The sequence below is a fragment of the Amphibalanus amphitrite genome, unplaced genomic scaffold (genome assembly GCF_019059575.1).
Source record: "Amphibalanus amphitrite isolate SeventyFive unplaced genomic scaffold, NRLGWU_Aamphi_draft 000131F_arrow, whole genome shotgun sequence".
In the NCBI taxonomy this organism is placed as follows: domain Eukaryota; kingdom Metazoa; phylum Arthropoda; class Thecostraca; order Balanomorpha; family Balanidae; genus Amphibalanus; species Amphibalanus amphitrite.
This window is the reverse complement of record NW_024881626.1, coordinates 307223-331609: the sequence shown is the minus strand read 5'-3', so window position 1 is coordinate 331609 and position 24387 is coordinate 307223. Positions and strand designations below refer to the sequence as shown.

General features: G+C 46.2%; 2 protein-coding genes across 10 annotated transcripts in view; one reads left to right on the top strand and one right to left on the bottom strand.

Moving 5' to 3' along the window:
• The first annotated feature begins 715 nt into the window (after positions 1-715).
• LOC122381980 (protein YIPF1-like) lies at positions 716-11798 on the top strand. Of its 8 annotated transcripts, none has more exons than XM_043366794.1 (8): positions 716-963; positions 1581-1670; positions 2623-2744; positions 5075-5252; positions 9221-9340; positions 9955-10109; positions 10384-10566; positions 10995-11798. In XM_043366794.1, exons 2-8 carry the CDS (start codon positions 1628-1630, stop codon positions 11247-11249), a joined length of 1056 nt encoding a protein of 351 aa, XP_043222729.1. In that variant the 5' UTR covers positions 716-963; positions 1581-1627; the 3' UTR covers positions 11250-11798. The 8 variants fall into 8 exon arrangements, with proteins under 8 accessions (XP_043222729.1, XP_043222728.1, XP_043222733.1 ...); XM_043366793.1 differs by having other exon boundaries at positions 896-1156; XM_043366798.1 differs by having other exon boundaries at positions 901-928.
• Positions 11799-12010: 212 nt separating this feature from the next.
• Positions 12011-24387, bottom strand: part of LOC122381967 (lysM and putative peptidoglycan-binding domain-containing protein 1-like) — a 41442-nt gene continuing 29065 nt past the window's right edge. Inside the window, exons 1-4 of one of the 2 annotated variants that reach the window (XM_043366766.1) lie at positions 17657-17733; positions 14717-14921; positions 13594-13892; positions 12011-13304 (exon numbers count right to left, since the gene is read on the bottom strand). In XM_043366766.1, coding sequence (XP_043222701.1) covers positions 13602-13892; positions 14717-14921; positions 17657-17721 — 561 coding nt within the window. In that variant the 5' untranslated portion in view covers positions 17722-17733 and the 3' untranslated portion in view covers positions 12011-13304; positions 13594-13601. Of the gene's footprint in view, positions 13305-13593; positions 13893-14716; positions 14922-17656; positions 17734-24387 lie in introns of those variants that run through there. The other variant, XM_043366762.1, reaches the window with a different exon arrangement.

The window sequence follows — 24387 nt, the reverse complement described above, 5'->3', positions numbered from 1 at the left end:
TTATTTTAACGGTCAAAACAGCAGCCGATGTCGGTCCGACGTCGCCCCGACGTCGGCCCGACGTCGGCTAGACCTCAGCAATTGATCTCGGTCCGACGTCGGCCCGACGTCGGCTGGACCTCGGCTGGACGTCGGAACATGCGGGCATATCCGACATCCAGCCGACGTCGTGCCGAGGTTGGACCGACGTCGGGCCGACGTCGGCATGTCGATACCGAGTTGCCGACGTCGGGCGGACGTCGGCATGTTTACTGGGTAGGTAGGGGCACCACTTCGATTCATGGCCCCCTCCTTGGAGTTTTCCTGGATCCGCCACTGACGTCGGCATGCCGATGCCGAGTTGCCGACGCCACCCCGACGTCGGCCGACGTCGGCATGTTTACTGGGATAGTAGTGTATCTATAGGAATCTTGGAAAAGCGGCAGAATGGAGACAGTCGAAAGTCCTCAGGGGAGTGCTATCAGCCAAAGTTGTAAAATGTGATTCTCAGTGTACGCAATTCCAGTTCAAAACTCTGTTTCAACTTTCAAGTGCTAAAACTGTACCTACCTACCTACCTACCTACCTAAGTTTGGGAAAAGCGTGTAAAGCTTACTGGAAGAAAGAGGTGTTTATGACGTCACAGGTACTCAGAATCCAAAATCGCTTTGGTTACTTTTTTGTATCCCTGAGGAAAGCCACGTAAATTTTCCTAAATGCCTGTCGGCGGCCGGCTAGTACTCTTGCCCGCGCTCACATACGTGCACGTTACCCCGGCAACGGGCTATTGACCAATGAGAAGCGAGAAAAGTGTTACGTCACTGCGATTTTTCATATACCTGTGCCCCCCGGACGTGACGTAGTGTGCTCGCGCGCGTGCAGGGTCTCTGCGATCGAAAAAGAGCGCTAGCAGCGCGCCACTCGACGCCGCAATTGTCAAAAGCGGCGTGTTAGTATGCTTTATTATGAATGATGTGTGTAAAAGTGAGTTTTTACGTTGTTTATTTGGAGGAAATGGTTGGAATAAATTAAGTTATTTTTATTTCTGTTAGTTGGAGTTTTTATTCAAAAGATTTCGGTCTATACCATTGATATTTACTGAAAATACCTTCGCTTGAATAAATTGCAGATATTTGGCAACTGAAGTGTTAGGTAAGCCTAAATAATATGTACAAAGGTAAGAGACACCCTGATTATCATTTGAGAAACGAAAATATATGAATTTTCCTTATGAGACTCGCTCAATATGCTTCTCCGCGGTTTATGCCCCGAGGGTGTCCGAGGGTTCCCGTTAGTTTGTCGTTGGCGCTCGGCTCGCGCGCGAGCCGACGTCACCGCCTGTGACGTCGGCTCGCGAAATACGTCATACCCTGCACACAAAATAGCCGGCTGCCGAACAGCGCTCTGAACCAAAACAAAATACGGAAAATTATTGAGCTTGTTGAGATATCAAGGAGGTGGTGTGATTCTACATGGTTCCTATTCTTAGTACGATAACACACTGAACACAAGCGTGAAGCTTAAAAAAGCCCCTACCCTTACCCCCCCCCCCCCTTGCCGACGATCTCCGCCGCCGCAACTCCACCACCTTGACCTTTCAGTTTGAGTTCAAGTCAAAGTTCAAACTTCAAAATCAAGACTGGTTGAAATGGATCCCAGCAAGCAAAGTTCTGGCAATTTTGACTTTCAAGGTAGGTGCCAAATGTTTGGCAAGCTCACACTTTTTCTATTTCAGATAGGTAGGTATTGGGCGGTATTGGGCAGAATATAGATCACTACCACATAGGGTATTGGGTGCGTATAAGTATGTGCATTGATTCTTCGTGTGAGGGGTTCCCTATCACTAAAGTCAGTTTTATTCAAGTTTGACCGTCCTGCACTATAGTCTGTTCCATATCAAGCTTGCAGTCGGAGTTTCTTCGGCTGATCGCTCCTCCGCTCAAGAATTTGCTTCTTAAAATGTAAGAGCTGTATTTACAGAAATCATGCACTGCTTGCAGCAGGGCACTTCGGCTGCAAACTTGAAACGGAACAGAGTATATAAGCATATTTTTTAGCACACAGGCCAGTTTTACCAACAGGAAAACAGCCACATGCCAGTTAGAGGGCCCTGCGCATGCCAGAATGTGTTTGCCGAAAGACTGCTTCACATACTGAGTGTAAATGGTAAAGCCCCATCCACTTACATACCTAGCCTAGCCATCGCATTAATGCTTCATATGTGAAGCTGTTTGTCTTTGGGCAAAAATTCTGCCAGGGGGCTATTTTTATGTTGATAAAACTGGTCTCAGCATAAGATTTGCCGAGACAATGACTGGGAAAACTGGCTAGCACACATTGTATTGTTGAGATGAATGGTATTTCAATTAAAAAAAAATGTTCTGAATACTGATGAATTAGGTAGGTACTGGTTTGCTGGCGCAGTGTGCTTGATTGATGAAAGTTAGTTATACTTTCGGACAAGTTGACTGCCGCTGTGGGGTTGTAAATATCAGCAAGTATGAAATGTGAGTCAGGTAAATTAGTCATAAAGAAGTAATTTTGAACCAGATGATCATCTGTGAAATGCAATTGACCTTGCTACTGTCACAGGATACTGATGAAGGTGCTTCACTTGACCATGTCTGTTGTTAAATTTTTCAGATTTTCCGGTGGACAGCACACTAGTGGAGCTGGATACATCTGATCAGCAGACACACACATTTAAACAGTTCCCTGACTCAGCAGTAGATGATGATCTGGAAGGAACTGTTGAGGAAAACAAGGTAGGTGTGTGCCCTTAACCTTTGTATAGTCAGTAGATAGTCACTTACAGTGCTAACATTTTGTTAGGCTATGCAAAATCATGCTTACATTGTACATATGTAGTGTGAGCTTCGGGATAAACATGCAGCTGGAGGCATCATGGTTCTCTAGTTTGCTTTTTAAAAGAGGTTTGGCTCCATTTATGTGTTTCAACTTCTCACACATTTTAGCCAGCGGCAAGGGCTAAAATGTGTGATATGCTGGCGAAAAGGGCTCAACTGAAACTTGAGAAAATCAAATGTCATCTAATTAAAAGTGGCCATCCCACCTAAACATTAGTTTTGAGTGAAGATAGCCAAATTGAGGTCGCTAGCTTGCAAATACCAGTTTGAATACTCCAGGAAAAGCGTTAATTCAGAGATATTTAATTTCAAAGTCCTCACTTTTGGGATTCCAAGGGGCTGCTAATACTTTTGAATATTCCCTTACACTTTTTGATATCAGTGCAGATCTACCCCTTGCAACGTCCTAGGTCAATATTGAGGTCATTGATATCGTGTATTGTGTATTTCAATGAGTCTTTTCAAATGTCATTTGAATTCTTCCTATCTGGCTATTGTTTCCAGAGATACGACCCTGCCCCCCCCCCCTCCCCCAAACAAGGCCTGCTGCCAGACCTCAACGGGGCGTAGGTTTATTTAGACACGATTTACATGCACTTTTACGATCACAATTTGACATAGAGCGTTCTAGTGTAAAAAAATCCTAGCCAGACGCTGAACTTGCCAAAACTCGCGTGAGAGTCTTGATAATAAATTTTGAGTTTGAACCAAACTGCTTTTGAAAAACGAACTGTAGTTACCTGTAACATGTCCAGGTCCACATTTTATTTAGCAATTGTGCTCAAAACTGTCTTTGGCAGCGCTGGCAGTGCTTAGGAATGAGTAGGAACCATTCAATATTTTACATATTTTTTAGCCTGTTCAAATTGCACCAATGTGAACCCTAACTTATGTTACTATAGGCGCAGATGACTCCGCCATCCTCGCATAAACCCCAACTTTTCATCATCTTGATAAATTGTTGCCCCAATATATATATTTTCAAACTTGAATGATACGCAAGCAAATAAGAAGTCACGCCCCTCCACCTTGGAAAAGCGCCAAACCTCAAGTGGACCTCTCACTCTTGGTTGTTAAAAGGACAAGTTGCTGCCTGCTGAGGCGCGATCCAGAGCCTTAGAGCACATTGCTGCCTTTTATGATAGTTTTATTCCGGGCTATACAGACGGCTCGAAGACAACCGAGAGAGCGGGCTGCTCCGGCTACTCTTTTGTCGCTGGTCGCAGGTCGTGACATCCGCTCCTTTTCTCTGCCACCTTCCGCCTCGGTATTTTCTTCAGAGGATTGAGAGGGCCTTGTGTTTAATCAAGTTTTCTGGCAATCCCTTTTACCTGCTTTTATCTGATTCTCTTAACAGCCACTGGCCTAAGGCTTTACGGAGTTTTAACCCAGTTGACCCCATCGTGCGGGATATTTTAACTCGGCTTACTTCGGTGGAGCAGTCTGGAAAATCAGTCTGTTTTTGCTGTATTCCCAGTCATGTTGGCATTCAAGGCAACGTGCTTGCTGGTGCTGCTGCCAGACGCGCCGCCGCAGCAGCTTGCACTCGGCGCTTGCCTCTGCCTGCCCGGGATTTTTTTCCGCTAGTTTGACGTTTCATGCTTTCAAAGTGGCAGGTAGAGTGTAATTTGTGCAGGTTGCAGGCATCTCAGTCATTGACACCATCACAATAAAGCAGTAAAAGCAATCACAGACACGCTCACAGCCCGGGCCACACTCCACAGCCTATACGCACGGACTGTCTTACAAAGTCAAAACATGGGCGCTCACTGCTCGCACAAAATGCTGGTGAGACAGTTGAAGTGGTTCGGTAAATAGTAAATACTCTACCTGTGTTTTTCATTCAAGAGTCCTGAATATATTTGAAACAAAATCGTTTCGCTCTTTAGGCTGAGACATAAATCATAAGTAGATACATTTGCTGTTATTTTCTGTTCACATATCAATGTCCCTTCCAATTCGTTTTTTCCAAACCTCACATCGCGTGAATTTTCGATAAGTTAGACAGAAACTTTAAAAAGGTACAGTCACTCGGGTTTTCTCAAGTTTGTCTGTTTTGGCAGATCAAGCAATACCAGAACATGCCTACGGACACACATATTTGATCAGAATCGGCTGTTGGACACCTTAAAAGTGATCTTTCGTGTTTTCCTGAAATTTACGGGAGGAAAGATGTGGGGTTTGGAAAAACACGTTGATATTTTACAATGGACCATTGCTGCCGGCAGCTGCTGGGAGAGGAGAAGCCTGCCGGCGGTGGTGGCGCCATCTGGACCGTCGAATACTATCGACGCTACTTCAACGTCGACACGAGCGACGTTCGAGACCGCTGTCTCTGGTCCATGGTCCCCAAACCGGGTACCAACTTCCTGAAAGACCGGCTTCAGCAGAATCCAGATCTTTACGGTCCGTATTGCATATTTGTGTTGCGTTTGCAATGTGCACGCTCCAAAGTACACGTTTTTTAGGTGCGCATGCATGCAGATGAAACTTGTCAATATTCCTATGAACATCAAATTCCCTGATCAACCAGCAGGAAAATCGTAAATCTAGATGAAAAATAGAGTTGTTTTCACTAACGCAAGTACGGGCTCGGGGGATGTTTGAACAGTCCTCGGATACCGTGGGTTCTGGTGCCCCGGTAATTGATGCACTCGAGGTTTTCCTATTGTTTGTAGGCAAACAGGAAATACGCCAACATGTTACGGACGATTAAAATGCAAAAATCTTTATAAAACATAATAGTCTAAAAAAATATCGCTCTCTGGGCATATGTACAGGTAACATTTAGACCAGTATAACGCCTTTTGGGGCCACTAACGGAGCGAGCGAGAGGGTGGGCCTTTCACGTGCGAAATTACGAGGCGGTACCTCCAACTGACTGGTGCACGGCACCCTACTAACCGGTCTCTAGCGATGTGCCAAATTTGAGCACAATCGGCCCAGCCGTTCTCGAGATCTGGAAGCGGCACCCTGCACGTGCGCACGTGCAAAATGGGTACCAACTGACTTGTGCACTAGGGTGTGTCACTAATCGCAATGCAAGGTGCTCCATCGATTTTATTGTGCTCCACTCATGTGGAATTGGCGTGGCATTGTTAATTTCCCGCAAATTTTAACCCCCAGGCGGCGCCGAGCGAGAGAAGTTTACCCTATCTCACAACATAGGCGACCCTAGCGCCCCTGGCGGCTGTTTGCGAAACTAACAGGCCGTTGACTGTATGGGCTTATCCCTGCTCTCTGTAAGCGCGTCTAGGGACAAATAATTGTATGGGCAGATTGCAGAGAGTGCAAGCTAATGACGAATACCTATAATGAATACAATATATTGCCACAGGGGCCCAGGAACATTCTTCAAGTTCGGGTGCAAGCCCAAAATACCTGACATGACGCATGTGAAATAGTAGCGTAGTCAAGGGGTCCCAGGAGGCACGTGCCATCTAGTCCCCCCCCCCTATCGCATTCAGAGGACCCCTCGGGTTGGAGGGGCTCTGTGGCACCAGTTTACCGCTCAGGGTCTATGCTGGCCATATTTCGATTCATAAAGAATAGGGCTCGTAACAGCACCTCGTGAGTCCAAAGAAGCCTCACTAAATTGTCCATGAGGGTTACACACCGGCTTCTGAAGGCTACTGGCGGCCTCTGAGGGCCCTTTACCGGCCTCTTATGGCCGCTAGCGTGCCTCTGAGAGTCCTTGCCGGCCCAAGAGGGGCCATATCTAGGGCCTTACGCCAACCTGTAATCAGTAATGGCCTCACACCAATGTCTCTGACGGCCCCATTACGACGACTGTGAGACTGAGGGCCCTCACTGGTGCTTCTGAGAGCCCACCCGGCCATAAAGACCCCTGCGGCACCAACTGACCTCTAAGGTCCACGCTGACTATATTTCAGCTGAGAAAGACCTCACAGGTCTCGTAAGGGCACCTCATGAGTCCCTAAGTAGCCACACTAAGATCTCCGTCAGGGTCTACGCCGGCTTCTGAGGATCCCATAACGGAGACCGTGAGGGCCCTCAGCAGGGCCTCTGAGGGTTCACAACCAGCACCTCTGAGAGACCCACACCAGTGGTTCTAAGGGCCCATAAGGACACCACTGAGGGTCCCCCAAGCCAGTGCCACACCATTTATGCAACCCTATATTGGTGGCTCTGAGGTACCCACACCTGCGCCTGTGAGGGTTCGGCAAAAGCATATCTGACGGCCACCTACCTGCAACTCTGAGGGCCCTACACCAGAGACTGAGGGCCGCACTGGCGTCTCAGAGTACCTTGTCGGTATCTAATGACCCCACAGGGCTTCTGAAAATGCCGCCGGCCTCTGTGGGCCCCTTGCCGGTCTGAGGTCCCCCTCCCCGGTCGTTGAGGGCCCCCTGCCGACTTTTAAAGGGTTCGCACCAGCAGCTCTAAGGGCCACACACCCACATGTAACGGACCCACACCAGTGTCTCTGAGGGTCCACAACGGCGTCTGTATTCTGTGAGGACCCTCACCGGCGCTTATGAGGGATTCACACTAGCACCTCTGAGGGGCCACACGGGCGTCTGTGAGGACCCCACACCAGTGCCTCTAAAGGCCCCTAATTGGAGGCTCTGAAGGCCCTGCATCGGTGATACTGAGGGTCCTACCAAAGGCACAACACACGCCATTAGTCTCCTTCTGAGTCCCACACGCCGCCCTCCCACCATAGGCGGCGGAACGGGGAGGGCACCGGGGCACCGTGCGGCGTGCCCCCTCTGATTTGGGCATTTTAACATTAGCCCTATGGGCGTTGCATGGAAAGAATGGGACCAAAATTCGGCAGTGTCCCTCCCCCCCCCTCCACTTAATTGAAGGTGTTCCGCCGCTACTGCCTCCCACCGGAGCGAGTAAACCTGTATCAATCAACGACTTTACCACCGTTGTACGTCATAATGTTCTCATCACGCCAAATCAAATACCATCCGGAACCAAAATGGTCCAGTATAAAATCTGACCTACCAAAGTTATCATCACCAAGTTCAGATAAAATCAAAGTGGGATGACAATAGCAGGTGTTCTTAAATCGATGCCGAATCAGCAGAAACCATTCACATGCAAGACAAATACCTTGTGCTGATGTTTATATAAAAACAGACATGTAGGTCCATAAAAGCCGGAGCAGAGATCCTTCATCGTTGCATCAATGTTGAGGGGGCGGCGCCCACTAGGCTCTCAAGTTGGAGGGGGGGGGTAAGCGCCCCCACTGCCCCCCCCCCTGTTCCCCGGGGTCTATGCAGTGAACGACGCTACAAAAAAAAAAAAACATGTGACACCTAATAGCAGGCACTATAAACATGCGCTCGTACGTATCCCGTCAGACCAGGACGGGGATCGGGGGTAGAACTATGCAATGTACATTAACACAGAACTATTTCGTGCTTTAAGATGCATAACATCACATTTTCACCAACATTCTGAGTGCCAGACAAGCCAACAGCAAGGCGTCATTTCGGTAAAATGCATTTAATGATGATCGTAAGCTCACAAAGCATAGCGAGCGTGTTAGTTCAAAACATTGCCGCTAGGGGCGCTGAGGTCGCTAATGCTGAGAGATAGGCCAAAGTGTCGGCGGTCGGCGCCGCATGGGTGTTAATATTTGGGGGAAATAAAAAATGTCACACGGTTTCTACGTGTCTGGGGCACGATAAAATCAGTGGAGCACCATGTTTTGCGAAAAAAGTGCCCAAAATGACACACCCTATTGTGCACGGCACCCTAGTAGCCGGTCTTTAACCGTGCACCAAATTTGAGCGCAATCGGTCCAGCTGTTCTCGAGATATGGAATCGACCCCTGCACGTGCGCACGTGCAGCAGCACCCCAACTGTGGCACATGCAAATGCATTGCCTAGTGGGTGCCTACCTACATGCCAACTTTCAGCGCAATCGGCTAAGTAGTTACCGAGATATTGCAACAATTACAAAAGTGACACCTCTTCGTTTTGCACGTGGCACGTGCATAAGGGGTCACCCACATGCATCGGGTATAGTCAGATACTTGGTAGAAGGAATGAAGCTACCCTATAAAATTTACCTCATGTAAATCGGTCAAGTGGTTGCTGAGATATAAGCGTCGCAAAAGCGTAACCATGGCCGGCCGCTCATACTAAGAAATTTCCGTTATTCTACGTACGACTCCGCTCGCTTCGCTCGCTCCGTAATAAAGCAAAAAGAGTATCTTGACAAATCAATTTACGCTTTGTTGCTTAGTTGCAAATGAAATGACAAGTATCTTTTAATGCACTGGTTAGATTGCGAATATGTGACCCGATCTGTATCGTGACACTTATGCTTGTGATATATGACGTTCAGTAATTGTGCGCTGTGGCGCCCGTAACGGTTCGTGTCGTGACGGCAGGTCCGTTCTGGATCGGCGTCACCTTGGTCATCTCGATCGCTGTGATGGGAAACCTGGCCAACTACCTGCAGGTGGCGGCTGCCGGCGACCGCTACCACTGGAGATACGACTTTCACAAACGTACGTCCAACCAGGCCCCTTACACAGCCGGTCAGCCGCGGAACACGGCCACTGGCTGTCTGCCTTATGTTATCCGCGCACCTAAAATAGTCACTTACTGTAAAATAATCGACTAAAACAGCAACGCGTGCCATAACCTCTTATTCTCGTCAAGAGTAAACCAATGCCTATCACATGGTAGCTACTAGCTATAGTAATCATATGGCTTCTTTTTTCCCATGTTTGATTAATCATAAGATTCCAATCTATCATGGGACTGGGTAGAAAATGTCTGTTTTGGTGTCGACGTAAAAGCTTTATTTCTGTTGCTACATTGACACAACTGACAACAAAACCGTTTTTCTAATTATATATTAGTAGCACAACTAAATTGGCTGAGCAAATGGCCAACATGCTATGTTGGCCTGAAAACTTCAGTCAGAAATATGGAATAATTGTTTTAAGTCAAAGAAGAGGGTAGTTGTGGGTATGGTCTAGTTCGTGACTCAAATTATATGTGTTTCACTTAGGTTCGCTGGTGAGCGTGTTATTCGACCCGGCCACTGGTCGTGCAGTTGTTTGTTTGCGCGCCTCGGCCGCTGCCGGGACGTGCTGACGGCTCCGTCTGGTCGCAGTGACGCTGGCAGCCACGGTGGTGTTCTGCTACTCGTGTCTGGTGCCGATCGCGCTGTGGGCCGTGTTCTGGTGGCGCGGCGTGCAGGCCACCGTCACCCTGCTGCAGCTCGTCTGTCTGTACGGCTACTCCCTCACCGTCTACATACCCATCTCGGTACGTGTGACCCGGTGGAGCCGTTTGTGGGACAGAGGTATACGAGGTCAACTGGCGACCTTTGACGTGTTGTTGCTGAGTTGGTTGCTGGCTCGGGACGCCGGGCGGCTGTCGTTTAGAGACCCCTGGACCGGTGGATGGTGACTCTATCTGGCGAGTAGCTGTCGACTCTGGGGCGGTGGCAGTGTCGTTATGAGCCACGACCGACGACAGAGCACGCTCAGCACAGAGTCCCTACCTGAGGTGATCGCTGACCGGCGGACCGCCCCGACAGGTGCTGTGCGCGTCCGGCGTCTGGCAGCTGCAGTGGGCGCTGATGCTGGCCGGGTTCGCCGTCTCCGGCGCCGTGCTGGCCGCCAGCCTGTGGTCGGCGCTCGGCGAGGAGCAGCGCCGGCTCGCCATCGCCGTCACCGCCGTCGTGCTGCTGCTCCACCTGGCACTGGCCGCCGGCTTCCTGGTCAGACCCCTCTCTCTCTCTAGTTCAGGAAGCATAGCAGTGCACGCCATGCCGCGTATTTACGCATTAGTTGATGAAAAAGTGACTAAGCTTGAGTTCTTTGACACTTAGGTAATTTGTAACACAAATTTTGTTGCTGGATTTGACATAATTCCGTAAAAACTAGCTATACTTATCTGAAGACTGAATGTTGCATTGTAGCTAGAGTTGTTCTCTCGACTATTTTCAGATGCGATTGACTTTGTTCTGTTCATGATACAATGACTATGTGAGTTGAGCAGAGCGACATACCCATGTCATAAGCACGGTTTGGCACCCGTGTGGTATATACTTCATCCATGGTATTGTGTAACCTGTCCATCTGTGTCGTGCGAGGGTTGCCATGCTTACGACAGCGTCTGATCGATCCCTCCCGTGCCGCGTTTCAGTTGTACTTTTTCCGGTCGCCGGTACCAGCCACCGACGTGCAGGCCACGACGGCTGCGGCTGCCGTGGCGGCGGCGACTGCGGAGAAAACTGCGGCGCCGGCCAGCCCGGCGGCCAAGCGGGCGGCGTCCGATCCGGCCGCTCCCGCAGGTGATCAGGGGGCCGCCGCAGCGAAAACAAAAGGCGCCCCACCACCAGATGCGGCCGGCGGCGGCGGCGCCGACGCGGGTGCTGCTGCGAAGCCCGCGCAGCGGTAGGCAGAGTGGACGATCGGGCCTTCGACAGCGGCCCGGCGCCCGCTGTCTGCGGCGACATGCCGCTTATGTCAGCGAGGGAGGCTGCGGAAGCTCAGTAGGCTCAGGCCTAGCCCGGTCCCTCCAATGCGTTCTGCAGAGAACAGGAAGCGCCTGCTGGTGGCGAGGTAGGCTATCTACATATAGCCCTGCTATCAGGCGTGGTGTGACCGTGTGATGTGTTGCTCCCCGGTGATGGGACCACGCTGAAGGAGCCAGCCGTGTGTACGGCGCCCCTGCACGATGTATTGGCCTGCTTTTATGGGAGCACCAGCCTGAAGGACCTGTGTGATTTACTGGGCAACCGAATATGTCCAGAACTGTTTGAAACGATTCGCGGTCTAACCAGACTTCAGTCTGTCCCGATTCGCTAGCGCTCTGCTGGCTACTCGTGTTTTAGTTGTTATGTTGTGTGGAAAATGTGGGATGGCGTGTCGTTTCTTGGGGAATGGTTGAGCCTTGTTGTTGGTGTTGTAAAATGCGTATTACTGATAAAATATATACTTGATTCGAGTTTCCTATTTACTTCATTCGTGTGTGACCAATCCTCGACTTTCACCGTTCTGAAGTTGTTTGTTATGTTCGTGCTGGTAACTTAGTGTCTCGTAACTGGTAGATGTTGTAAACATAGCAGCAATCAATACTTTATATAAGATCTTCTCCATTACGTTCTGTCTCTTAGAAGGGAGCATTTCGATGCTCACGCACTGCGAAAATAACTCATCTTTATTAAGACATCATTTATTTTTATCGGACACTTGGCATCGGTGTGAAAGAGTGCGAGCATCGTCACCATGGCGGAATGCATCAGTGGACAGCTCGCCACGGGCTTACGACTGGGCTGAGTGGGCAGTGTTATTACGGAGGGCCGCCCCGCCCCGACCTTCCACCCACACAGGAACACCGGTGTGTAACAGCCTGGTTAAACAGCCACACATCTGAGACACTTCGCTATAACACTGGGTCGCGACAATCGCACGATATCCACCACTTTATACCTCAGGATATGGAAGTTCGGCAGCCCGACTAGCGGGACGATCGCAGCCCGACTATCAGGACGATCATAAGGAATTGACGAAGGGTTGGAACAAAATGTCGCTGCATCGGACTAAACGAAAGGTGGACTTCAAAGTGGGCAAATTGCGCATTTTGAAATGAATCAAGCTGAAGCCAGGCATTCCGTAACACATACATACATACATAGTATCAGCGGTCACAAATATACATGGTAACTGATATTCCCTGGCACTCCGCAGATAGGTGCTACCAAACTCCCTAAAGTACAATGGAGCTCCGCCGCTACCCGCTAGAAGACACACATCGTCTTGGTTAAATGAGGCACATGCAATGCACGAATACCCTTCAAAAGTGGTGTCTCCACCCGCCCAGAATAGTTCCCGGTTTCTTTTTCTTCAGCAAATGTTGAAATAAAGACAATATAGCGGACAGCGCACTGACCTTGGCTCGCAGAAACACTTAATTCTACCCGTGGATACAGCGCAAGTGCAGACAAAAGCAATGGATAATATCGTGGCTGCAGACGCTACTTCACACAAAACAAAAAAGGCTGCGCAAATTGCAAAGCTCAGGGACGCGCAAAGTCCCCAGCATCAAACGTTGCTTCCTTCTACAACATCGCAAACTTTTAAAGACGTAAGCTCAGTGAAGAAATCATAAAGATGAATCGGAATTAAACAAGCTGCAAAACCAAACGTGATAAGAACCTCCACATTGTACACGCCAAACACATAAAGAGCACGGCTATTCAAAGAGCAAATCCCGATTTACAAAAATAAAACAGCTGCTTTAACTCCAGGCTCCTTTACGGACATGCTGCCACAGCATACATCAGGAATCTGTACATATATAAAATATTGCCTCATATGGTGAGTCGTCAGCACGTAGATCGCGCCTAATCTCATACTCTGTCCGTGGGCCTGCGAGATCCGTCGCCTTGTTGATTTCCTCAAAAAGTAGGCGCCCAAGACCGTCCACACACAGACTTGACGGATGAACTTCCTGAAAGAAATGGCCCGCAGTGAACGATAGAACTGGCCACGGGAGCATCACTGGAGTGATGCAGTGAATTTGCATAGCCAATGCGCCAGTCCTGATGGATATTTGCTTTGACCACCATAAATGTTATGCCCATCACACTAGCGGATGAGGCGAGTAATTTATCAGGATAGAGCGACGGTAAGTGAGGAAATCCGGTTTGTGAGGATCAAAATCGCTTTTATTACACCATTGTATCCCATATCACCAGGGAGCGCGAGACAGATGTTCTCGTGTCGCCGTGGCGGCTCACCTGACACCTCAGTCGACCCTCAGTCGGGAGACGCTGCGCCGACTGCTGGCTATCACGCTGTCCACCTGTCGGAGGAAGTCGTCGGCCGAGGGCAGCTGGCCGCGGCCCGGTCGGCGCGGCTCGCCGGCCGTACCACCGCCACTGCCGCCGCTGCTGCTACCCGCCTCGTCACTGTCGGAGGAGCAGACCGCCGCCGTCGTGCCCCCGCTCGGCTCCAGCGGCAGCGGCACCAGCAGCGTGCGGCGCACGTGCAGGCTGTCGTTGGTCCACAGTTTGTTTGCGCGCTTCAGCTGTTCCATCTGAAGCAAAACAAGCAGATAGCCAGCGTGAGGAAATCTTGAGCTAATATGCTACTCATGCTACACAGGTGCCAAACCCTTTTCAGATGAGCACCTGGTTACTGGTTTATGGCACTTTAAGTTCGAAGAAAACTCTTAGGATGCATTTATCCTACGCTCACATCACATTAGTCACCTAAGGTCACACGACTTGAAGAAACAGACCAGGGCCCTGTTTCACCGGTGATAGCAGCACGCTGTTATCAAATTGCGCGAGCTGACGTAATGTGATGACGTCATACTAATGACGTTTCGTCTAATCCGTGAGCTTTTTTATAGCTACGTTTGAAACAGAATTGCTGTCTCGTTGAATGCGTTTGATTTGATCGCGCGGCCGTGAAGATGTTAGCAGCAATATTTGATGACATCACACAGTTTGACGACGCCATGGTTTGTTGATGTTTCCATGGAAACCCAATTTGACACGTGTAATAGCAGCGTGCTGCTATCACCGGTGAAACAGGGCCAGAAGGCCCCCAGAAAAGACACCTTGGCTGACAGGAGTCCAACAACAGTGCTGAAACTTGCACTGAACAATTGCGCTAAACATTTATACAATTTAAAAACAATACCCTTATTTGGGTTCCACAATTTACTTTACCTACATCATGCACCACGATTGTCCAGCATTAATACTTTCATCATTACCCTTGCAATGGCAACACAACTTTCAATAGCATGAACACTATGTTCACCATCTGTGAGTACAATTAGAAACACCATCGCGGAGGCAGCCTGAGTTGCGGCTGCCACGGTCGTGCTAGCACTGATCCATCCCCGCTTACCGTCACGTTGAATTTCAGTGCGATGCCCTGCAGAGTGTCATTCTCCTGCACGTCATACTGAATGAGCCTCTCACGCCTTGTGGTGTGACTTGAGGTGGTGCCATATTTCCTTTGTCCTCCAGAGGATATGAGCCATTGTTCCTCGCCAAATGAACAAGCCATTTCTTCTGCAGAGAATCTCAATAGATCCAATGGTATCAGTAGCCTGAAACAATAGGTAGGTATGTAATATTCAGAGTTGCAGACTTAACTGGTAACCCATGGATGGACGAACACGTCTTTAGATAAATAATGATGTTGGAATTCCCAAATTAAAAATCCAGTGCTCCCGAAACTCGAAAGCCATTCTTATAATCATGACTGCCGCTTTCAGGGCACTGGGAGCAGGTCGAAACGGCGAGCATGATAAGTTTAATAAGTTCATACGCGTGTATCACAGTGCCCGACATGGTCCCATCTGCTGCAGTACCTCTGTGCGGCTCATGTTTTATGTGTTTGTGACAAACACTCACTTGGTGTGCTGCCTGCCATCAGTAGTAGAAAAGCCAAATTTATCTTTATTTCAGCTTAGCTACCTGCCACTTTTCACTGTTGGGGAGGGTTTTTTATTTTGATTTCTACCTACCAAGTACTCAGCAACCAAATAAAAATGTAGGGTACAGTGCCCTAGGGTAACTTTCAGCGGTTCATCCAACCTCCTCTAAGCTCATCCATCCTATCAATTAAAAAATGGTTTCTGTTGCTCCTCTATGCTAATCCTGATTCGACATCTCATCACCATTTCCCTCTTCCCTCATCCAATACAAAAGTTGGATTTTTTATGAGGCTTTGCTGAAACATATTTTGGCACACGTAAGACAAATATGGATTGTTTATAGGTGATATTTAATCGAAAAAGAAATAATTGCAGAAAATGAGAAAGGTACCGTAAAATGGGGTGTTAAGGGACAGTTTTGAGGTGTTTTGTTATATAACTCAAGAAGGGTTGGGGATAGAAGCATCAACTTGTCAGCATTTTATGTGGAATTTAGTGCTTTACATGCCTGCTACATTAAAGTTTAAAAATATATACACGCATATTATTTTTTATTATTTTTCATCGCTGTCCCTTAGCACCCCAATGTGGGGTTTTAAGGGACACCTATATTATTCCTAGAAATGGTCATCAAATGCCCACAATTGGGGTGTGAAAGGGCACACAATTTATTTATTGAAATGTTTTGCATATTCTGTCACAAAAGAAGTCTGGTTCATTCACCACTAATGGCCTTTTTAGCCAATTACATGTAATGCAGTTTATGCTTCTGGAAAATGTGCTAACTATGAGGTAAATAGAACCAAAAAGTACCTTTCTGTCATCAACAGAAACCCATTTTGAAGCTAGTCACTTGTCATTATGTTGCCCTCTTTGTTTTGGCCTTTTTATGATGACACCACATTTACCTACATCAGTCTTCATTGACCCATCATTGTAAAAGATAGTTACGGAGCGAGCGAAGCGAGCGTAGTCTTTCCTTAGATTAACGGAAATTTCTGAGTATGAGCGGCCGGCCGGCCGGCCGGCCGTGGTCACGCTTCTACGACGCTTATATCTCAGCAACCACTTGACCGATTTACACGCGGTAATTTTTGTAGGGTAGCTTCATTCCTTCTACCAAGTATTGGACTATTCCCGATGCATGTGGGTGACCCCTTATGCACGTGCCACGTGCAAAACGAAGAGGTGTCACTTTTGTAATTGTTGCAATATCTCGGTAACTACTTGGCCGATTGCGCTGAAAGTTGGCATGTAGGTAGGCACCCACTAGGCACTGCATATACATGTGCCAGAGTTGGGGTGCTGCTGCACGTGCGCACGTGCAGGGGTCGTTTCCAGATCTCAGGAACGGCTGGACCGATTGCGCTCAAATTTGGTACACAGTTAGGGACCGGTTAGTAGGGTGCCGTGCACAAGTCAGTTGGGACCCATTTTGCACGTGTGCACGTGCAGGGTGCCGCTTCCAGATCTCGAGAACGGCTGGGCCAATTGTGCCCAAATTTGGCACATCGCTAGAGACCAGTTAGTAGGGTGCCGTGCACAAGTCAGTTGGAGGTACCCCCTCGCAATTTCGCACGTGCAAGGCCCACCCTCTCGCTCGCTCCGTTAGTCGCCCCAAAAGGCGTTATACTGGTGTTAAGGGAGTTTTGAGGTGTTTTGTTATATAACTTAAGATGTGTTAGAGATGAAAGCATGAACTAGCCAGCATTTTATGTGGAATTTGGTGTTTTCCATGCCTACTGAAAGAAAACTTTATGAAATTATATTTATATATTATTTTTATTTTTTCTTCCCTGTCCCTTAGCACCCCACATCCACCTCAAAATACGCATGTGTCCAGAAAAGAGGAAGAGGATGATGAATGAATAGGTGGATTTGTATAAGTTTTCAGGAAACATGTGCAATACATGTGACAATACACCTATGCATTCATTTTACCTGTACACCTTCTAGTTTATGTGGTACACACAGAGTTTTGGAGATGTCTCAGTTTTGTGAAAATGTAGCATAATTTTCAAAACCATTTTTGAACCAAATCACTTGCATGAAAAACCATGCCATTTTGTCTTTTAGTCAAGAACAAAACAGTGTCAACTACCACACTCAATTTTTTATTTAACCTTCTCAAATTAGGAACTTAACATGACTCAAAGTTTTTCCCACGCAACTGTCCCTTATCACCCCACTGTCCCTTAACACCCCATTTTACGGTAATACATTTTTTGAAAATAAGTAACAATATTTATCCATCTTTTTTCATTCAAAGCAATGGTTATCTCAAATTTCAAAATAATGTTGCCGCCCAAAAATTTCCAACTGTTACAGCCCACAAACAGGTGATTTCCTTGCAGACATGTTCCCTTGGCTCCTCAAAATGGTTCTCCTTTTAGCTCACATCTAACCTCTTCCAAGATTTTCTAGATTTAGCACTGGAACAGGTCATTTCCTCTTCCTTTTCTCCAGCCATTCAAAAAAAAAAAAAAACATAATGTGAAAAATAACAGTTATCAGCCAACCCTTGATTTAGGTTATTATAGCCCTACTCCCTAGGACTTGAGCAAGCCAATTCATCATGTGTTCTGCATGGGGATGTGTGGGTAGTGGTATGGTTGTTTGGGCAGTCCTATAGCAGGCGTCACACTTGCATGTAAATGGCTGAAGGTAGTGGTACGAGCTGTGGCCTTGAGACTGGCTCTAGGGTTGCCACAATATAATATGTCACACAGAAGTTTGTATGTGCATATTAAAGCTCTCCCATCCTGTCAGTGTTTCTACAATCAGAACTCGACAGCAAGAAGAGCAATTATTTGTACATGGAATGGTTTGTAATGAAGACAATGCATACACGCACCCTCCCCTTCAAAAAAGGACCCTCCCACCTTCAAAAAAGTTAATGAATTGGCATGAAAGTGATGTCCCTCGGTTCAGAAAGAGCAAAAACGAATATCTACCAAATTTCACCGAAAAATATTCACCGGTTTTCAAGATATTAGACTTTTACTTTTGTTTACTTTTTGGGATCTCCGCTGCTCCTAGCGACTTTATTTGAAAGTGCGGCATTTGTTGCGCGCAAAGCAGCATATACCACCGCGTGCTACGAGCTGTGGTGGTACGGTGGTTGAGGACGGAGAAGCGAGTGGGAGGACGGAGAAGCGAGTGGGAGGACGGAGAAGCGAGTGGGTTGCATTTCGGTAAATGGTTGGTAAGCATAATCCTTTCCTTCCCATCCCGCAAATAATCTCACCGATAATCTGTGAGGAACGTCATTTACCAGTCCATTTCTCTCGGGATCTCCTTCCTGAAAGCGAGAGAAGCTGTCGGACTCGGCACAGCAAACTGAGGCAATTGTGGCGCGGCACATGAGGATTGTATTGCATGTGTTAAGTGGGAGAAGGAAGACGCCTACCTATCATTCAAGGTAAAGGTGTAAAAAAAACCCTGTATATAACAGCACGTGTCTGTGTGCATGCAGGCGCCTTGCAAGCTGATGTGGGTGTGAGGTGGATGTGCATCGGGCCTCGGAGCATGCTGCATGCGAATTGCTAGGCAAGTTGCTTGCGGGCTTGGCTTGAGGAAAAATCGGGGCTGTGAACATAGCTTTAAATCTTGATCTTGATTATACACACAACTATACACACGAAATGGGGCCAGGAATCTCACCGACAAATAGCAGGAAAACACCTACAACAAGACAGATCGCGGACAAAGGGAAAGGTAAGAGAGATGCAGAGAGGGCGGAGAAGGGAAAAATGGCCAGGGCAGAAGACAAAGAAAGACGAGTAGTAATGAGCAAGAAAATGGAAACAGAGAAAGCCATTGGAAAACTAGACAACAGTGTCTTTGAGGCTTTTGAACCGGCACACAGATCATCAGTTGACCTGAGTAAGGAGGCAATATGCAAGGGAGGGCCTGGGCACAAATGTGGTCTTCCAGTTGGCTACGAAGATGAGGGAGTGGAATGTGACCTTTGTCATCGTTGGTTCCACGCAGCATGTCAGGAGATACATACGGAAGCATACAAAGCACTCCAGGAACACCCTGACACACTGGCATGGATGTGCAAAGCCTGCAGAAACGAGTTAAAGAACAGGAAGTATCCACACTCAGAAACTGAGTACAGCAAGTTGGAAGCCAAAATCGATCAGTTGGCAGAGGCGCTAAAAGACCAAACAAGAATAATAAGGAAGTCAGCAATCGAAAATGAACAAGCCATTAGAGAAGTAGGAGAGTTTCAAGGGCGCAATATTTCCACATTGCAAGAGCAGAACGAAGCAATGATACAGTGTGTAGAGGAAATGAAGAGCAGGGAAACGGAGAAGAAGACGGAGATCAGGAAGACGTATGCAGATGTCACAAAAGTGGTAGAAGAAATAAAAGAACAACAAGAAGTCATCAAGGGTAACTCTGAAGGTATCAAAAGAGTGATACAGAACAAGGAGTTGGAAGAAAGGGCAACAAATGTGCTGATACACAATCTCCCAGAGAGTAAAGCAGAGAAAGGAGAAGACAAAAAACAGGAAGACATAGTGAAGTTCAAAGAAATAGCAGATGCTCTGGGAGTGCGAGACTTTGAAATTCAGAAGATTGTCAGATTGAGGCAAAAACCTACAATGGAGAAAGGAGATGAAAGAAACGCAAATCAGAACCAGAAAACGAAACCAAGAATACTCCTGCTGAAGCTGAGATCAAAGGAGCACGTGGAGCTTCTGTACAAAAGGAGGTTTGATCTCAAGAGCAAAGGCATAGAAAATACCTACATTACAAGGGACCTACCTCCCGAAGAAAGGGAGAAGCAGAGGAGACTGAGAGAGGAGTGGCTCAAGAAAGGGCGAGAAACCCATGTCATTTCTCGGGGGAGGGTTGTCGAAAGGAAGGGAAACAAAGTAACACAGTAAGAAAGAAAGAAAGCAAGGATGGAAGGTACAGGAAACAAACAACAAACAAGGGGTCGAAGACCGACAACCAAGAAAGTAGAAAGGTTTACAAATTGAATCTCATTAACATACAAGGATTAACAAAGCAAAAGCTGGCAGAACTAGAAGAATTGTTAGCCTACAGTTGTGACATCTTATGTATTACTGAGACCCACCAGAGATATGATAAACTTGAGATTGACAAGAACTTGATCAAGATAGAGAGCATGAGAAAACAAAAGGACAAGAAAGGAGGAGGGCTCATGTTTTTGTATAAACAAAACAGTGGTGTCACTTTAAGTAAAGCCCCTTCAGAGAACGAAGATGTTTTGGAAGTGAGGGGAAGTATATTGAACAAACAGGTTAGGATAATACTTGTTTACATGTCAGTTGAAACAAAACCAGAAGACAAAACACGAAATGAGAAAATCAAACAAGAGCTTGAAGAGAAGCTAGAAGAAAGTCCAGACATGGCAACAATGTTGTTGGGGGATTTTAATGGACATGTAGGGTTCCTAGGAAGCCAAAAAGAGAATAGGAACGGAAAATTTGTCATTGATGTGATAAACAAAAACAATATGATTTTACTGAATGGTGATGACATATGTGAAGGCTTGTATACATGGGGAAGTAAAGAATACAGAAGTGTTATTGACTATGTGCTGGTCAACAGTAAGATGCATCAGTCTATCCTTAAGATGAAAATTGATGAAAGTCAAGAACTACTAGATCTATCAGATCACAACATGATCACAGTGTTTTTCAAAGATGAAAAGTCACTGAGTCTCAATAAAGCTAAATGGAAAGATGAATACTTCTTTAAGACAGACCAAGAATCATTGTCGGGCTTCGTGCAAGAGGTACTACAGAGAATAGAAGCTGATAACATATGCCTAATGGAAGATCTCAATGTGATAATGAAGGATGTGGCAGAGAAATTGCTTACAAGAAGGTACAGAAGAAAAACTGACAGAAAGAATGAAAAAATCAAAGAAAAACCATGGATGACCGAAGAAATACGGAAACAAATCAAGCAAAGGAAAGCCTTCAACAGACTCAGGAGAAATGCAAAGTCAGAAGAAGAAAAGAGCAGATTATATGAAAAATATTATGAGCAGAAACGACTGACAAAGCTACTCATCAAGGAAGAAATAGCAAAGCATGAAAAGAAAGTGACTGACGAAATACGTTATAGTAGCTACAAAAGCAAGGCACTTTGGGAGAATATCAACAAACTTAAAGGAAAGCAAAAGGATAACAGTCCAGTTCGCCTATTCACAGAAGCTGGACAAATGCTGCAAGGAGAAGAAGAAAAGGAAAACTTAGCAAGTGTCTGGAAGAAAATCTATCAAAGACATGAAAACAAGTTAGAAGAAGTGTGGAACGATAGGGCGAAGCTAACCTATACTGCAGATCTGGAGAAAGAGAAACAGGACCAGATACAAATAAAAGGATATAGTTTCCCAATCACACTGAGAGAACATATGGATATGGCCATGAACAGTAGGAAGAGGATGAAGAAGATGGAAGATATACAAATAACTGAGGAAGAAGTCACCAAATGTATAGGCAGGCTTAAGAACAAGTCAGCGGCAGGACCAGATGAACTCAAGCCAGAACTATACAAAGCTTTGATAAAAAATGACAAATGCTTGAAGATACTGACAGGCTGCTACCAAGAAGTCCTCGAGAGAAGTGACACGCCATCAGAATGGAAGATATCAAGGACGAAAATGATACCAAAGACGTCTAAGCCAACTGCCAAAGACTTGAGACCAATTGCTTTAACGAATGTGTCATATAAGATCTACATGTCAATTCTAAAACAGCGACTAGAAGATCATCTAGAAAGCGCAGAGCAAAAGTTAGAGACACAAGCAGGGTTTACGAGAGGAGGAAGGATAGAGGACAACCTTTTCCTATTACAGTACTGTGTGGAAGAAAGCTTTAAAATGAAGGCACCTCTGATTGTTACTTCAATTGATTACAGCAAGGCGTTTGATTCCATCGATAGAGCTAGGATGGTAGAGGTGCTCATGAAATACAAGATTCACCCCAAAATGATTGATGCTGTGGCAGCCACATACCAAGGAGACAGAACCTGGATTGAACTAAATGAGAACATTAAGTTAGAGATTTTAGTAACAAGTGGTATACGGCAAGGGTGTACAGGATCAACTGCCTTCTTCAAGCTCATGACTTATATCATCACAAAAGTAATGGAGGCAACAGAAGCAGGGTTCAGAAGCTGCAAATTTACGCTGCCAATCCTATTCTTTGCTGACGACGGGCTCCTACTGAACCATTCTATTGAAGAAACAGAGACTAGCATCAGAAGACTGACAGCAATTAGCAAGGAGTGTGGACTAGACATAAACAAGAATAAGAGCAACATTATCACATTTAATCTGAAAGAACAGCACAGAAGCATAGAAGATATTGAAGTAAAAGAAAACATAAAATACTTAGGTCTGAAAGTAACAAATACAAGGGATGTGTTCAGAGGGCAGAAAAGAATCATGATTGAAAAGGCACAAAGAATGGCAAACATGACCTATTCAGTAATTTCAAAATCATGCAACAGACTGCTGATTGGTAAGACCTACTGGAAATCCCTAGCACTGCCATCAATACTGTACGGCTCCAGTGTCATGACAGTCACAGAGGAAGAGACCAAGAAGCTGCAAGTAATCGAAAATGGTGTCTACAGACAGATCTTGGGGGCTCCAAAATATGCACCAAATGCTGCATTGAGAGGAGAAATTGGAGCATCTCTGATGACAACAAGGATTAAAACTGGAAGACTTCAGTACATGAGAAGCATATTGCAAGGAAAAAATCAACTACTCAAAGAGGTGTTAACAGAAATGATGGACGAGGGCAAGAACAAATGGATAAAGGTAACCTATTCCATTATTAAGGAAGTCGGACTCAAAGTAAAGGATTTGTACCAGATAAGCAAACAAGACCTTAAAACACACATGCAAAAATGGGATGGAAAGAAATGGAAGGAGGAATTGTTAACTAAAACTACTCTGTCCCTGTATATTGTCTGGAAAAAGGAGATGAAGGAAGTAACGTTTATTGACAACCAGCAAGCATCAACAATATTTTTCCAGGCAAGAGCTAACTGTCTTCCTCTAAATGAGCGCAAGAGATACAAGAAAGAGGACACAAGATGTATGATGTGCAATGCAGAAAATGAAGACCTCGCCCACTTTATATTGAATTGCCCAGCCTACGAAGAAGAAAGAAAAGAATCAATACATCTTCAGAAACCCCATGCAAAGGATATTTTAGGGATATTTCTGTTTGAGGAGGAAGATATCGAAGAAAAGAAAGAAGTATTGCTTAAGCTGTGGAAGAAAAGAAGACTGCTGGAAATAAAACAAAGTTCTCCATCCTAGTTGACCTTCATCCTCCCAACACCCAATCCTGTCCCCTAGTGAGAATCCTAGCCACACAAACCAACCATAACAATGCAACCCATCGATCAAAGTAAAAGTTAAAGTTTAAGAAATCAAGGAGGTGCCGATACAAAGGCTAAACCTCCGAAAACCATCGCATCGCTACAAAACGTTTTAGTCAAACATTTAACGGACGTTCGAAAGCCTGATGACGTCATCAGATTCCCGTAATGGTTAAGAGATAGGGACCAAGCTGGTCCCACCCTGCAAGTAAAGGGAAGAAATTTCTTGAACACCATAAAGCTGCGGGGGTTGCGACCAGGATAAATGGTGGTTTCTGAGCCTGGCCGCAAACTTGGCTATCTCAACTCAAAACTAATGTTAAGGTGGGAGGGTCCCTTTTTAAAGGAAATAGTTCACTTTCACGAAATTATTTTTTTTGCAACGATTTATTATTTTTTATGTTCAAAATAATCAGCAAAGAAAATAAAACCTTTTTATAACAAAAGATTTTTTTCTATATTTTGATATAGGAAGAACTTTTCAGTTTCTGTAAGGCACACGCGATCCAGTATGAAAAGAGCATGGGTCCCGAAAATTCTTCAGAAACAGAGAAATTATCGCAGCCACCGGCATTTGGGCGATCTGCTCGATCTGATAATGTTCCCCTGAATGTCCTAATTGATCAGTACGAGAATTTCTCTAGAGTTCTCGTAGATAATTTCTCTAGTTTCTGAAGAATTTTCGGGACCCATGCTCTTTTCATACTGGATGGAAATATATGCAAGGCACACATCCTCAACGCAAGACACC

Excerpts from the sequence above, each read along its gene's own strand:
- LOC122381980 (XM_043366794.1), top strand. The coding sequence starts at position 1,628 with ATGGATCCCAGCAAGCAAAGTTCTGGCAATTTTGACTTTCAAG. Across the intron at positions 1,671-2,622 it reads TGGCAATTTTGACTTTCAAG|ATTTTCCGGTGGACAGCACA; the intron begins GTAGGTGCCAAA and ends TAAATTTTTCAG. Across the intron at positions 10,567-10,994 it reads CACTGGCCGCCGGCTTCCTG|TTGTACTTTTTCCGGTCGCC; the intron begins GTCAGACCCCTC and ends GCCGCGTTTCAG.